General features: G+C 35.7%; 1 protein-coding gene across 3 annotated transcripts in view; it reads right to left on the bottom strand.

The window, feature by feature from the left end:
• Nucleotides 1–6,260: 6,260 nt before the first annotated feature.
• LOC145987071 (DNA damage-binding protein 2-like) overlaps nucleotides 6,261–16,706 on the bottom strand; it is a 231,085-nt gene continuing 220,639 nt past the window's right edge. For 2 of the 3 annotated variants that reach the window (XM_083121528.1, XM_083121529.1), the window contains exons 9-10: nucleotides 12,609–12,819; nucleotides 6,262–6,997 (exon numbers count right to left, since the gene is read on the bottom strand). In XM_083121528.1, the coding sequence (XP_082977654.1) occupies nucleotides 6,822–6,997; nucleotides 12,609–12,819 (387 nt within the window). In that variant the 3' untranslated portion in view covers nucleotides 6,262–6,821. Of the gene's footprint in view, nucleotides 6,998–12,608; nucleotides 12,820–16,706 lie in introns of all 3 variants that reach the window. The other variant, XM_083121530.1, reaches the window with a different exon arrangement.

The following is a 16,706-nucleotide window of genomic DNA, read 5'->3' as shown; positions in this document are numbered from 1 at the left end:
ATTGCGAAGATGATACAATAAAATTAATGAAGGGACAAACACAAAGAACACCCATGCCCAGGTTGGAGTTCGAACCCGGAACTCCTGGTGTCCTAGCACGCTGTGATAACCACTCCCCCACGGTTGGTTGATTTAGTGTTTTAAGCAGCGGCAGCTCAAGGAGTAGAGCCGCCGTGCCATGGCACTACCCTCAGAAGAAACGCATACTTCGCCAAGTATTGTTAAATTAATACATTGATAGTTTACAGACAAGGAGATTCGAATCTTGCTATCGGTCAAGCTGACGTGACGACTGCCCCAACCTCCTCACTGCAACGCCAGCTGTTTCGTTCGTACCCTCGCGAGGCAACAGTCTGTGCTGCCCAAGAGCTGGCCTAACATATGGACCTAACCAAGTTGACACACGTGCAGAGGGTTGAAGAAGTCTCCGTGAGGAACAATTCCACCATGAGCCTGAGAAAAAAGTGACAGGGGGCGCGGTTAGTCCATAAGAAACCGCGCCAGGCGAAGACGGGCACGGCGAGGGAACTTTCGCAGTGTAGACACAGTTGCCACCTTCAGATAGAAGTCGCTAAATACGACTGATTTGTAAGACGGGAAGTAATTTCTGCCTACTTTTGGAGAAACGAACCCAGTAGAACATTTTTGATAATAGATAGATGCACCAAGAGGGCCATCTAGACTTTTTAAAAATATAAAAGTAAAAAATCCTGTGATGATGCGAGTTTCCTTTGGCATTTCGACAATTTATTTTCATAACAAAGATATTTTCGACATCCAGTTAGAATACGTGTGCATGGGAGAGGAGAAGGTGATAGGAGTTGTTTTTCCTTTCCTCTTGTAATTGTTATATATTTAGGGAAGTGTCCTGTAGTGTATAAAGATAGGTTAGCGAGTGAAGATGAATCGGATTAGTACGTTATTACTTAAACACACGTTGTATTCCACGTTACCAAACGAGGATAAACATCTTGGCCAGTGGCGCAACCTCAAGGAGGGGCGGGAGGGGGACATTGCAGAGGTTTTTTTTTTCGATTTCTTGATCACGTTGGCACTACCCATCATAGTTGACTCCGGCCGCCACTGGTTTTAAGTCCACTTTATGCACAGAAACAAAACAGGTAACAAAACACACGTTTTTGTAGTTTCTTCAATAATATTCATTTGGCTTCTCGAGTTCTGAGATACATTTTTCGTTCCAAATTATTTCATTATTCATTGCAGAGTACAGCACATAGGAACAAGAATGCATGCTTATCACGGGTTCGAATCCCGGCCTGGATTGTTCATATGAGGTCCCTTCATCAATTTCATCATATCATCACTCATCCTCATTTTCGCAATAACCAATGTGGCAGAAAAGCGAAGTAAAATAAACCAAACCAACAACAATATGAACATGCGTTCTCTTGCCCAAATAAATACATCCGTATTTATGATGTTAGAGGCCAAGAGTAGTATATTTAAATAAAACACTACTAAAACGAGAGTGAGAGAGAGAGCCCGAGCACATATTTGTAATTTAATCATTATATATTCCATACTTGAAAAAAAAAGAAAGAAAGAAAGAAAGCATAACATTATTGTCTGCACATAACACGTTCCCATTTCATAAATATTAAAACTACATCCCATATTATACATACATATTGTATAACATGTAAAAGGTTGTGTAAATACAGAGAACATAAGTACTGCAGAAAATGTTACCCTGCGTTCTTTAGTGGATTTACAAAAAAATCTATGATAAACCAATCCCCTATGTGTCCTATAGGGGATAGACTAGGGGACCTGAAAGCCTGGGCTTTCAACCATTGCAGCGGGGGGCGAGGGGACAAGGCAACCATTTCTACCTGGAAACTGGTCAGGCGGAGGAAGAGCGAGCTAGGGTATCCAGCACATGAAAAAGAAAGTGTTGCATATGAACTGTGGCTTTAACAAGACAATAAATATTGTGATTTGAATATAATTCAAAATGTGAGATTGATTGATCTATCTCTGCTAGACTAGCTGCTCCTCAGTGCACGTCACTGCCATAAACTAAGAAAAGCACGAAAATAGGCACTAAAAAGGCACCCTAAAATTAAAAAAAAATTACATAAAAATAGGCAATGGATGTGAACATATTTAAATTTTCTTCTTACAATGCACAGTTATACTGTATTAGCACTTCAGTTTATACATAAAAGTGCGCTAGCGATTAACATACTATAATACTCTTTTGATCGAAATTCACATTTGCAGGGAATCGTCTGTTAAAGTAATTCTCACAAAAAGAGCTTGTACTAACAACTGCGAATTTGAACAAATGATGAATAAACAATTTGCACCATTGTAACAAAAAAATTATTTAAAACAATGTTCCAATTCAGACCATCAAATCTGGCGAATTCCAGATTTCAGTCAGTACAACATCAACAAAGCCTTACTTACATCTTTCAATATAGGGAAAGCCAAATGCAGGTAAGAAAAAAGCTGGAGTATGCAAAAATTGCAGAATATCCATTTTTTGGCATGATTAAGCAAAATAGGCACTGACTATCAGAATAGAAATTTATAGGCACTATAAAAATGTGTTTTCGGAATAGAAACTCCATGAAACGAAACTTTAAAGTTTAAACATGAAAGCCTATGGTTTACTACAAAGGAATAAAAAAGGCAAATTTTGTAAATTCCCGCACCCCAGTCATTAGTATTAAGCGCTGAGACTGCTGGAATGCATGTAGTCTGTGCAGTTCTTTTTCGGTTGATTGCTTTGGTTTATTTTACTTCGTTTTTTTCACTTTTGGCTAATTATAACACCATTAAGCCTTGTTTCCATGATTATGAAAAACTAAATATGCTGACCAAGGCAGTAATTTATTTTATTAAAAACATGAACTAAAACGTAACGTTTCAACCTTCTAGCAAGGTCTTCATTAGACTCTGTATCAAGTACAAAAGTCTAATCGCGAAGATGAGTATGAGCGATGATATGATGATTTTGATGAAGGACACACATGCCCAGGCCGGGATTCGAAACCGAGGCCTCTGGCGTTGTGGCACGGTGTGCTAACCACTCCAACACAGAGGTCGGCCAATTCCTTTTCGAGTTATACATACGCGATACAGAAATGCGTAGTGAGAATTTTGATTATTAAGTAATATTTACTTTCATGAAATAACGAAGCGAAAGAAAATATCCAGTTTTAAAGGATGGAAGAAACAAATATGGGTTAAAGTGTAAGGTGGTTGCCACTTTGCCCTGCTGTTGAAAGAGTGCTAGAAATATTCGTGGCATTGAAATCATATTTCTACCCAATCCAAACTACCTAACATTTTAATTTGGCTTTTCGAAATAAGTTAAGCGAATCTTACTTGTTACATTTGCATTTACTTGTGGAGATATTTCAGTCTAATATCCAATAATTAGAAAAGGAGTAAAATTCTGTGCTTCAAATTATAGATATTCTTTGTAATTTATTAAAAAAAAAACAGATTAGGAGATTGCTTTCTTTGCTTAAAGGTAAGATGAAGTTCTTGAAAGAGATCTTCTGAAAAGCATTTGTGAGCAAAATGTTGGTAAGATTTTGTATATTGATTAAATTATGAGTAATGGCAAATATATAGCCATTTTTTGGGGTGTCCTCTTTTTTATGACTTTGTCCTCCTTTTTCGTCTGCTCTGTCCTCTTTTTTGAATGTATGTGTCTGGTCACGCTTGTCTGCCAAACACAGTTCGGAATGCATTAATACGAGAAAGCAGATCTAATTCTTTTCTGAAATTCAGCTTCAGTTTTTATATTAACTGGCCCTTTGGCAGGGTTTCTTAATTCCTGAAAAGTTTTTTTTTTTTCCAAGATGCACTTCTTCTTCCAATGAATGACTGTGACCAAGTACATGTAATACAATGAACTAAAAATAGTAACAGTCACTACATAAACTTGAAAGCACTTCATTTTCAAAATTTGCTGAAATTTATGAAACCCCAAATACAAAGAACTACTGAATGCTATTTATAGCATAAGTTTTCATTCACTTCCAAACCTTTACTAATTTTAGAGAAACAAAATAATTTTAAATTTCTTTTAGGTATGTATAACTTTTTGTGCAGAAAGGTTGAGAATGCAAAATGCTAGTCAGCAATTCAATATGATGAAAATGATCTGTGTTCATTTACTTCAATAAATCTATATCAATGGAGTTACATAGGATGATAACTGCATAAAAAAGCACATCGATGAAAAAAATCTCATTTTGGAAGTAGATTCTATAGATACCATTTTTCAAATAATTAAAATTATGATAATTATCTACTCCATATATTCTGAGAAGTACACATGTAAAAAAATAAATATTTTGAGAGTAAAAAAAAAATCTAAACAATTATAATAGAATAAAGCGAGAAGTTAACCACACGTTTAGAAGTAAAAAAAGAGATTACTTGAAAAGCAAAATTAACGAAATTGAAACAAACAGCAAAAATAATAATTTCAGAGATTTATATAAAGGTGTAAATGAGTTTAGAAAGGGGTGGCAACCTAAAGTAAACTTGATAAAAGATAAGGACGGTGATTTTCTAGCTGACCCAAGTGATATTCTAAATAGATGGAAGAACTACTTTAATGACCTTTTAAATGTCCATGTAGGAGATAAATCAGAAGTGAATGAAGTACACACAGCAGAACCTTTAGTTCCAGAACCTAACTTGACTGAAGTTAAAGATGCTATTAAAAGGCTAAAGAATAACAAAGCACCTGGCATTGATTTAATACCAACTGAGTTAATTAAATATGGTGGAAATTCATTAATATGTCAAATTCATAAATTAATTTGTTTAATATGGAATAAAGAAGAAATCCCTCAACAGTGGAAAGAATCCATAATTGTTCCTGTGTTTAAAAAAGGTGATAAAATGAACTGCAATAATTACCGTGGAATTTCTCTACTCTCAACAACATATAAAATATTATCTAACATTCTTTTAACAAGACTAACCCAATATGCTAATGAAATTATAGGTGATTATCAATGTGGATTTAAACGTAACAGATCAACTACAGATCAAATTTTTCACATCAGACAGACACTTGAAAAAAATTGGGAATATAATCAAAATGTCCATCAGCTATTCATTGATTTCAAAAAAGCATATGATTCGCTCAAAAGAGATAAATTATATAATATATTAGTAGAGTTTGGAATACCTAAGAAGCTTGTTTGTATGATAAAAGTATGCACCAGTGAAACAGAAAGTAAAATTCGTGTGGGTATTAATATGTCTGACAAATTTACAATTCATGATGGGTTAAAACAAGGAGATGCATTATCTCCATTGCTCTTTAATTTTGCCTTAGAATATGCTGTTAGGAAGGTAAAAGAAACTAAAGAAGGACTAAAATTAAATGGTGTGACTCAGTTGTTAGCATATGCAGATGATGTAGACTTACTGGGGGATGATGTGAATACAATTAAGAATAATGCTAAAATATTTTTCAAAACTGCTAAAGAGATAGGTTTGGAAGTTAACAAAGAGAAAACTAAATATATGCTTACAGGCCGAAACCAAGTGTTAGGTAATAATCAAAATCTAATTATTGGTAACAACTCGTTTGAACCAGTTTCCAAATTCAAATACTTAGGAGTAATATTAACAAATGAAAATTATATTAAAGAGGAAATAAAAAGTAGGCTTAATTCAGGAAATGCATGTTACTTCTCTCTTCATAAACTTTTGTCTTCTCGTTTAATATCTAAGAAACTAAAAGTTAAAATATACAAAACAGTAATTTTGCCTGTAGTATTATATGGGTGTGAAACTTGGTCCCTTACATTGAAAGAGGAACATAAATTGAGAGTATTTGAAAATAAGATCCTTAGGAAAATCTTTGGACCTAAAAGGGATGAGGAGACAGGTGAGTGGAGAAGGTTACATAATTTAGAACTACATAATTTGTATTCATGTCCAGATATTATTAGAATAATTAAATCAAGAAGACTTAGGTGGGCAGGCCATGTGGCACGAATGGGAGAGGAAAGAGGAGTTTACAGGATTCTTGTTGGGAAACCTGATGGTAAGAGACCTGTAGGAAGGCCAAGACGAAGATGGAGGGACAACGTTGAGATGGACCTAAGGGAAATCGGTAGGGATGGAAAAGAGTATATAGATCTTGCTCAAGATAGGGAAAGATGGAAGGCCTGTGTTGCTGCAGCCATGAACCTTCGGGTTTAAGAAGGCTAGAGAGTTAGTTAGTTAGTTAGTAAAAAAAAAAAACAATTTTAAGAAACAAACACTTTGAGGTAAAAGTGTTTGAATATTTCATTAATACATATTTCTACATTTTTTTAGTTGAATTACGGAAATGTGAAACCAAACCACAAAATATCATCATTAAATAAGTTTTTCCCCCCCTCTGAAAATTTTTCACTCCTCCCTTCTTCTTATCTTCTTATTTTTGTTATAAAAATGATTCAGAGTAAGAAATACAAGCAATGTTTCACCACAATTCAAGGAAAAATATATTAACAACTGAAGGAAAAAATATATTACTCCGATACAAGAAAATATTACTGATAAACCTTTATGAAAACTAAATACCAATCACCTTAAACACAATAACAGAGTGTATTTTACATATATATGTGAAAGATTAAGATACCACAATGTTTAAAAAAAGGCCAAAATTAATTTGTACATTTCTTTATATGAAGGTGTACATTCTTTTTTTGTAATGCCAACACTGTTCTGGTAGTACACATTTATTCAACTTTTACAATTATGAGATAAGTGTGTAATGACAAGGACTACAACAAATATACAAACACTTTTAATACAATTGCAATCTAAGAAGGAGGCCTTCTCTGAGTGACTTTCATCACTTGCGAATGACTTTTCCGTCCACTGCCACTCAAATGATCACTAAAAGATGTCTCCAACAAATGGTCCATGACTTTTTTAAATGTTTGTCTTCTTTTCTCATGCACATGCCAAGACGACTTCCAAATCACAATATGGTACCCTGGAAAAATAAATGGTAAGTTGACTTTTTCTTGAATGTTCACATAACCACTGGCTGTGATTTTATATATAAAAAAATGTGAATAAAAGTTTGTGTGTTTACAAGTGTCTATCCTTTACTTCATTTTCTGTCCAATGTTTTGGATCAGCTTAAAAAACAAAATAATGGCCGAAGAAGTACAGTAAGTACCATACGTACCAACATGTTTTTCACACCTTAATAAAATAAATGGTAAATTTCAATGCAAGAGAATAACAAGAAAGTGAACTTCAATACAGGGTGACTATTGCAATACATACATAAAATTCAGGTTTTAAGCAATGTATCCAGGAGTGATTGCTTCATTTTAGATGTCAAAGGAAAATGAAGGGACAATCATCTTTTACCCATATGCTAATTCTTTCACCTATCTTGGGGAAGAGGGGCTCCACTTTCACCATCATCCTTATCTGCCCATGTGTACAGACGAGCAACAAAATCGGAGCTGAAATACTCGGCACTTTTTAGTAATTACAAGACCAGTGATTGTGCCAGAGGAGGCAGTGTAATATACGGGTTTTATAATGATAAACATAATTCATGTTCTGGCAGCACTAGTGACATCATCAAGAGAACATAGTATCTTGCATGTTCTGTAAGCTTTCTACATAGTATCTAATAAAGAGTATAAGCACTGTAAAGAAGTTTATTAATCATATAAAAACACATAAAAGTATGAAACGTAGTGTCAGGCTCGGGGTTTGACAGTTGAAATAAGTGGATGCGTTGAAATACGTAAGTAGAAAGTGAATATTGTCTTCAGGAAAATGGAAATGTTTAACATGCCAACTGTTTTGCAATTTCACTGAAACACAGCTGAGAACTGGCAAAAATGGAAAAATAAGTTGGACATTTATTTAATTGCTTCAGAAAAAAGTGAGAAGCCCGACAAGGGTAAACGTGGCAATTGTTAAATCTCATACGAGATATGTATATAATACGTTCAAGTTGGAAAAGGAAGAAGACAAAGACAATTTCAACATTGTGGTAGAGAAATTCGACGACTGTCAACCACGCAAAAATGTAGTATTTGAATGCTACAAATTCTTCTCATGCAGCCAACAAGTCGATCAATCTTTTGACAGTTGCTTAACAACTCTAAACGTTAGCAGCCACATGTGAATTTGGAGACCAAAAAAGCAGCTTAATTCATGACAGAATAGTGCTAGGCCTACGAGATGCTGTTCTACAAGAAAGCTTACTGAGGGAGCTGACATCAAGAAAGCAGCAGACTAAATCCGAGCAGTAGTTCAGAACCCTGCAGAGTAATGAAGATGTTCCAGTAAATGTGGACTCTGTTGGAAGAAAGAACCGAAGTACAGCGAGAAGAAAGGAACACACGAAGAAACAAAAGAAGTGTCTGGAACTTATCGGAAATTGTTTGTTTTTATTCCAGAAATGCAAAAACAATCACTTAAGTTGAAAATTACGTGTAGAATTTGAGATTTTCATAGCTTCAGGAAATTTTGAACATTTCTCGTCCCGAAAATTTCCAGACTTTGTCGGGAAATGGCAAATTTTTCCCATCCCGAATATCGGGATTAAAAATATTTCCCGTCCCAATCCAGTCCCGACCAAAAAACTTCTGTCCTGCACACCCCTAATAATAACAGTAACTTTTCTTCTATAAAAACAACACAACACTATTTACAGTGCAACATGATTAGTATTTTTTTTTGTATGTTTGCTATTTTTGCGTATGGAAATTATAGAGTTTTAAAGCTACAGAAATTTAGTGCATTTACACTTCACATATTACATTTTCTACATGCGAGCTTCACCTCATCAGTACATATATTTTGTTCCCATACTTTTCCTTTGAAAATGTTAGACTATCTAAGAGCCTAATAAACACCATTAAATGACTACCAAAAGTGATTACTTATGTATGTTACTATAATTTATTTCTTTAGTTTTAAAGTAATTTACCATCACTGATTAAAATCAAACAACCTTGGTGCGAAACTATTGGCTAGTCAAACCCCTCAAATTCAGAAGTCAGGTTCCAGCATAGTTGTGGTTTACCAACTGAAAACATCATTAATAACACCAGAAATGAATGAGATGGTGAGAATATTTTTTATTCACTACACATACTACACATGATGAAAAATCTAACATAATGGTGAATTACAGAACTTCAGTGGTTACATGAAATTCTCCAGCGACAAATTTTACAATTAAATATTGCATATTCCAGTGCATTATAAAATTGGTCGTTTGCATATATACAATTTAGGCAAAATATGGATGATGAATTTAGTGAGATTCATTACTATACTACTAGAGACATTGCAGATGGACCACTGTTTTGTGAGGCAAAGTAGGAACAAAAGGTCCAGGGTAGGGGATAGAAGATCTTAAGCTGCCTCTACAGGAAACATTTTTGGTACAGGCAACCATATTAAAATGGGTGCCCAGACACTAATTTCAGATTTCTTTTCATATTTAAATTTCCAACGTAGAGAATTTATCACTTCTTGCTTACATTTTAATTTTGATGACTTTCTATCTATGCTTTAGAAATACATTCTTAGTATGTCAATGAGAAAAGCAGTTTTCGCATGTCCATTCAAAAACTGTAGACCAAACCAAAATGTGTTGCCTACAAAGATCTCTGAAATTAGAGACCTATCAAATGAGTGTCACCCTATCTCCATTTAATTTTTTGAGAGAAAGACCAAATACAATGTGTATTCCACAAAATATTCCATGCATAGGGTTACCAGATCGCTGTAAGGGAAATGTAGGACACAAAACATTCTCAATAAATAACACAGATTTCTATAGAACACATTACAAAGTAGTTGAAAAATGACACTTTTCAGTTTTAAAAATTGAATTCTTAATGAATTTTTAAATGCAAAATTTCAAAACTTGCAATCATACTAATCAATGCACCTCTTACTACATGAGGTAAGTAGTACATCTCCAAGGAGACAATTTTTATCAAAATTTCAGGTTTAGTCAAACTATATTTATGTTATAGGGGACAGTCAAACTTTTTGAAATTATAGGGACTAGTACCAAACAAACATTTTCCAGACTTTATGAAAAAATAATTTCTCTCGTGAGTCTGTTGTGCTGATGGTAATGAAAGTACTCTCTCAACATTTGAATTATGACCTGTAATGCCAAACAAATATTCAGCAATTACCGTAATTTAAAATGGTTTGAGAAGTTTTATCTTGGGTAGTTTTAACTTCAACAGGGTGTCTACCAAAACAACACATTCAGAATTCTTGACTTTTTCTGGACTTTTCTAGACCTTTTTCCATTTTTCTTAACGTTATTTAATCAACCCCTACTTAGGTAAAGTTGGAAATTAGTAATTAACAAAATAAATATTTATTTAATGAAAACCCCTACCAAAGGGCCAGTTAAGATGAAAACTGAAGCTGAATTTAAGAAGAGAATTAGATCTGCTATCTCGTACTAATGCATCCTGAACTGTGTTTGGCAGACAAGTGAGGCTTTGGCGTCTGGACTCTCAGCCAGTATATTCTTATGTGGTGCTTGTGTCGGTTGTCCCTATATGTTTGTGACTGTCCCTTCATCCATCTTATCGTACCACCATTCATCCTCATCTTTGCGACTAGCCAAAGGGACAGAAAAAAATGAAGTAAAATAAACTAAATCAATCAATCAGTCATTAGGATAGCAAAAATTCTTGACCACAAGAATAATTTATTGCCTTTTTATTGACTTCACCATGACTTTCTTGACTGGCAGACACCCTGAATAACTTAGTTCTCTATACCCATTTGCAATCAAATTATATTGAATAGCAATGGGCAACACCGGACGTCTGGTAACCCTATCCATGCATCATCTCACTCAGTATGCAATGTTAATTTGACTCTACCCGTTCTCTAGTTCTTTGAGGTGAACAAATTACTTTGCTAGACGTGGGGATCAAACTCATGATGAACTTGTAATTTGCTCCAAATCAGGTGCCCTAACTAATTATACCACAGTGTCCTGGAATTCTACATACCTAGTCTTACCATAAATACTGTCCCAAAGTTGTAAGTAAATAGACACAAAATGGTGAGAGATATTGTAATATCAGAATAACATGAGATGCATGGATGCATTATGAACCAAAATCACAAATAATTATTCGAAATGGCCACCTTTAGCACTGACACGCTTCTGAAGTCTTCGTGGCCACTCATCAATGTAATTACGCAACACATCAAGTGGAAACTCCGCAGCTGCCTTCTGAAGAGACCGACCGCTTTAAACTTTCAATATTGGGATGTCTCTTCTTCCAAGCCATCTCCTGAAGCTTGGACCACAATTTGTAGACCAAAGGGTATAAGTCCGGACTTGCAGAAGGATAATCTGAAGTGGAAATGAAGTCTGGAACATTTGCTATGAGGACACGCTCCATTTCTGTGAAAAAGGGGTAAAAACATCAGCCAAAGTGTACCAGCAGACAGTGCTTGAGACACTATGCAAGAATCTTACCGACACCATCTTCCATGGAGAGAACTGGAGCTTCCAGCAGGACTCAGCCCCAGCTCACAAAGAACGCACCACCCAGCAGTGGTTGGAGGCAAATGTTCCTGACTTCATTTCCACGTTAGATTGGCCCTCTGCCAGTCCAGACTTAAACCCTTCGGACTACAAATTGTGGTCCAAGCTTCAGGAGATGGCTTGCAAGAAGAGACATCCCAATATTGACAGTTTAAAGCGGTCTCTTCAGAAGGCAGCTGCGGAGTTTCCACTTGATGTGTTGCGTAATTCCATTGATGAGTGGCCACGAAGACTTCAGAAGTGTGTCAGTGCTAAAGGTGGCCATTTCGAATAATTATTTGTGATTTTGGTTCATAATGCATCCATGCATCTCATGTTATTCTGATATTACAATATCTCTCACCATTTTGTGTCTATTTACTTACAACTTTGGGACAGTATTTATGGTAAGACTAGGTATATTCTTTTTTGGGACCATCCTTGCTTGAATTTTAAACTGGGATGGCTTGTAGGTAGTGTTGAGTGATATCATACAGACGATATATTGCAATATTGAAAAAATATCGTTCAGGCGACACCTACTAGACAATATATCACCATGATATTTTGGCGATATATATCATGTCGGTGATATATTGTCACAATATTTGGTGATTGTATATCGTATTGGCAATATATCATCACAATATTTGGTGATATGTATCGTGGAGACAATATATCGCCAATATCACAATATGGAAAAAATATCATATTGTATGATCCGTGACAATATGTTTTTCATGATATATCGTGATATCAAATTTCTGATATCATCCATCCCTACTTATAGGGTTTTAGACCAGGGTGGCTGCTGCTTTGATTTTTTAGAATTTTGGTTAGTGCACCAAATAGGAGCAAATTACAGGTCCGTTGTAGGTTCTATCACTGACAAAAGTAAATTTGTTCACTTGAATATAAGAGAAGTGCTCTCTCGGAACTAAGTGTTACAATTGTTAGAAGCAAAAGCAGTAGACAAGGATAAGTCCACCTACATTGAATGCTAATAAAGAACCATTGCCAATAGATCTAAAAAAAGTACAATCTCACTTACCCATCCCTGAAGCTAGTATGTCTCCTGTTGGGTTAAAGTGATTCAGGCTAACGATGCCTTCCATTCCTGCCTGGTGCAATTCATGAAGATGTTGCCCACGATCAGCATCATAGAAATCTATGCTCCTCAGTTCACCTTCAACATAACCTGGAAAATTAGCATCCGGGTATCTTCCGACCACTACAATATCTTCAAGGGGATGCCATGTTGCCTGTGGATGGGACAAAAACAAATGAAGCAGTTGAGATACTCTTGAAATTCACAAAGCATAATGTAGGTTGAAAAATATTAAATCCAGCATATTGGCCATGACTAATAGTAATAACCATGAGTATGATTTTCATGACTGCATTCGGCAGGGGACGGGGGGTATGTTCCTGAAATACAAGGTGTGATTATTAAATAACGGAACTGGCAGTCTGCTGGCGATGTTAGTATGGGAGGAGGGGTGGGAAACGAAAGACCTTTACTATGAAGTGTGATGATGCACAAGAGGCGCTGTGATCGCGCTCCAACCATTTGTGTGCCTGTGAGCTCTGTAGGAAGTGGGTGCTACGTGGTGACGGTGGCGAAATCATGTCAAGTAGAAAGATTGAGCAGCATGTGAACCTCAAATTCCTGGTGAAATAGAGCAAAATGCCAAAAGAGTGTCTTCAATTACTATGGGAGGTGTACAGGGACAATACCAAGTCACGTACGCAAGTCTCTGAATGGCAGAAAAGGTTTAAGGAGGGGAAGAAAGAGATGTACGTGTGGGTCAACCTGTGACATAAAAAAACACAGAAAACACCCAGAAAATCTGTGAAATTTGTGCAGTCATGATAAATTGGGTGCTGTAGGGTCAAACAGTTACTCAGCACAACAACATCAAGGTTTTGACTTGACTGCGAGAATGCATGACGAGGAAACACCCCAATCTCTGGAAGAACAACACCTGGATGCTGCATCTGGATAATGCACCAGTCCACAATGAAATTGGTTTTGGTTGGTAACGCATTCTAGTGCTTGATCATTCTCCGTACTTACCGGATTTATTCCCATGTGACCACTTTATTTTCCCGAAAGTGAAAACTGCCTTAAAGGAAACCCATTTCCAGATGGAAGCAAAGGCGAAAACAACAGTTGCTGAACAAGGTGAAAGTTGCAGTGGCAAAACTGCTTCGGACAGTGGCAGACACATATGCAGCAGTGTATGGACAGTGAAGAGGTGTACATTGAAGATGATATCATGTAATATGTAGGTGTCTGTCAGAAAAGGAATTTATACTGTCATGTTTTATAATAACCACGCCTTGTAGATCAAATCTCATGTTATGAAAACAAATTAAATTAAGTTGCTAGGTCATTAGGGCATGCGTATGCATATTTGGCAATTTCTACATATTTGAGAACACTTTAACATTTCTTTTGGCCATATTCATCATATTTTTGCTTCAAGGTACAGACGACTTTTTTATATTCTTGGCTAGTTCCAAACTCGATTAAATTGGTTCTCTTATGTCAGTTGAAGTGAAAACAAGTGTTTTTTAGTACAACACATTGTTGGTTTACAACAGCCTATCACTTACATTTGAAAATTTGCAGAAAGTAGTCACTGAACATTGCAGGGCTCATAAAGCAAAGTAATAAGTATGTAAAAATATAGTAGGCTATGCATTGTTGTTTGGAATAAAGTTAATAATGTTACATGCTTTCAAATTTTACTTTAAACAGTTCACCTTGAAATAAACTCTTAGAAATCAAAATCCCTTAATTAGAAATTTATACTGTTGTTAAGGCACATTTAGGGAATTTTTATGTCATAAAAGCCCTATTAACAACTATATTACCCTTCCAGAAAAAATAAAAACTATGAACATCATACGACAGGTAGAAAATTTGAAGTTGTAAATTAAGTATTTTAAACAGCAGATTTCTTCCTTATTTACATGTTTATAAGAGTTCTACTGCATTTTATATCTTTTCACAGAGTAAGCAAGCAGAATTGCTAGTAATACAATTGAATACAATATAGTTTGTTTTCAAGGCACTTTATGTCAATCTTGCATATTACTTATACTCAGGGGACTGGCCTTGCCCAGTGTGTCAATTAACAATGGGGGGGGGGGGGGTACCAGGGATTTCCTCCCAATAGACTGTGCAGTTCTCAGTAATTTACTTCAATAGACTGTGCAGTTCTCAGTAATTTATTTGTAAAGATCCAACAAACGTTAATTTAATTGCTTCCACAAAAAGTTTTGATTTTATATCATATCAGTAGAATACTTATTATTGGCAAAATCTCATCTTGGTCCATCCCTAACATTAATATTAATAACACTGATATACACTGATACTGCCATAACAGTGGCAATGCAATGCATATCAAAATGATGGGTCGTTGAATAAAATTCAAATTTCTACATTTCATTGCACATTGTGCGAAATGAAAAAAATAGACAGAATTGTTTATTTTGGCAACAGGCTTCCACATTTTTTTCACCTCAGTGCTATGAATGCACATAGAGTAAGTGTAGTAAATACTGCCTGCCCACCCCTCAAAGTCCATCAAGCCAGCAGCTTGCCATAGGGGAAAGGCTTTGTTACTAAGCGATGTACCACGTTCAGTGAAGCTTTCTGGAGATGCTATAATCATTCTAGATCATTACAAGAGTTGCAGACCAAAACAGACCAAGGTATAAAAACAATATTTCAAGTGGGATGTCAGAATCAACAAAACAATTGAATATCTACATACAAGGATATTATAACATCATACATGTTTCACAATCTATCTATTGCAACCTTCCCCTTCTTCCAAAATACAGCTCCAGTCTGTCAAGTGGTTTCCTCCTTCTGGAAGATCGTTGTGGACTCTTCACAGCTGAGGCGGTAACAGCTTCCTCTCGCGAAGTCTGCGGTCTCTGCTCACACACCCTCTCCTGTGCCGACATGGAACCATCAAAGATCCAAAAGATCTGCACTGTCTGTTTCCGACATGTTTGTCTGAAACTTTACTTGATGCAAGTGTACCCTCTCGTTGTTTCACCAGCATTGACCAATAACAGGCATTTCCATAAATGACCCTTCACTGTGCTCGTGCGTATTTCGGAAATGTAGATGTATAATTTCTTATCCGATACGTGGTACTTCTTTGTTCCTATTGTTCCCATTTCTCACTACATCCTTCTCCATAATTTGTGACCTCGACCAATTATAGAAATTACGAGGCTGATATGACAATAACAAGTCTGCAGGAGTCTCCCCCGTAGCATGACAAGGTTTAAACCTGACTTCTCTTAATGCACCTTCCACCGCTTCTCTGAAATTGAAATTTCTTCAGAGATGGCAATCTTCCAACCATATCTTCTTCAGAGTACTTTTTATATTTTGAACCCACTTCTCGGCTAAACCATTACTTGGAGGATGATATGGCAGTGAATGAATAATTCGTATTCCTAAATTAGTGCAAAATTCTTAAAGTTTCTTCCCCAAAACGGTGGTCCATTATCACATGCGATTACACAAGGGTATCCATACCTTTCAAAACATTCTTTATAAGACATTTTATCGTTTCTTCACTAGCCATAGTTATTTCTCAGAGGGTTATTTATTTATTATTATTTCTGCTTGACACTGTTGACAGTTAATAACTTCTGTTTCCAAATCAATATCAATTTCCGGCCACTAATACATAGATCTTGCGAATTGTTGTAATTTCCAGAAACCTAGATGATTAGCACGCAATTTTCTCAATATTGTGTCATGCAACGATTGTGGAATAACTAACCTGGAATTAGTTATTGGGAGTTGGGGAGTATATAGTGTGTCCAGATCCACCAAAAATCCCATTATTGTAATTTTAGGATTAATTTAATTTATACAGGGTGATTCACCTAAAATTACCACCAGAAATATTTCTTGAATAACAATAAACATTGAAAAGCTGCTTTCACAGATATCAAGATATGAGGGGCTCATGGAATTAGTGGACACAATACGTTCAACTACATAAGAAAATATGGTTTTCAACACAAACTTAAGTTTTTTTAAAAATGGAAACCCCATTTTATTTTCAGCTCATTTGAAAGTATGGAAAAATTAATTAAGAATGGCGTT

Source organism: Lepisma saccharinum, chromosome 4, assembly GCF_977018435.1.
Source record: "Lepisma saccharinum chromosome 4, izLepSacc3.1, whole genome shotgun sequence".
NCBI classification, from domain to species: domain Eukaryota; kingdom Metazoa; phylum Arthropoda; class Insecta; order Zygentoma; family Lepismatidae; genus Lepisma; species Lepisma saccharinum.
This window is presented reverse-complemented; position numbering and strand designations above follow the sequence as displayed.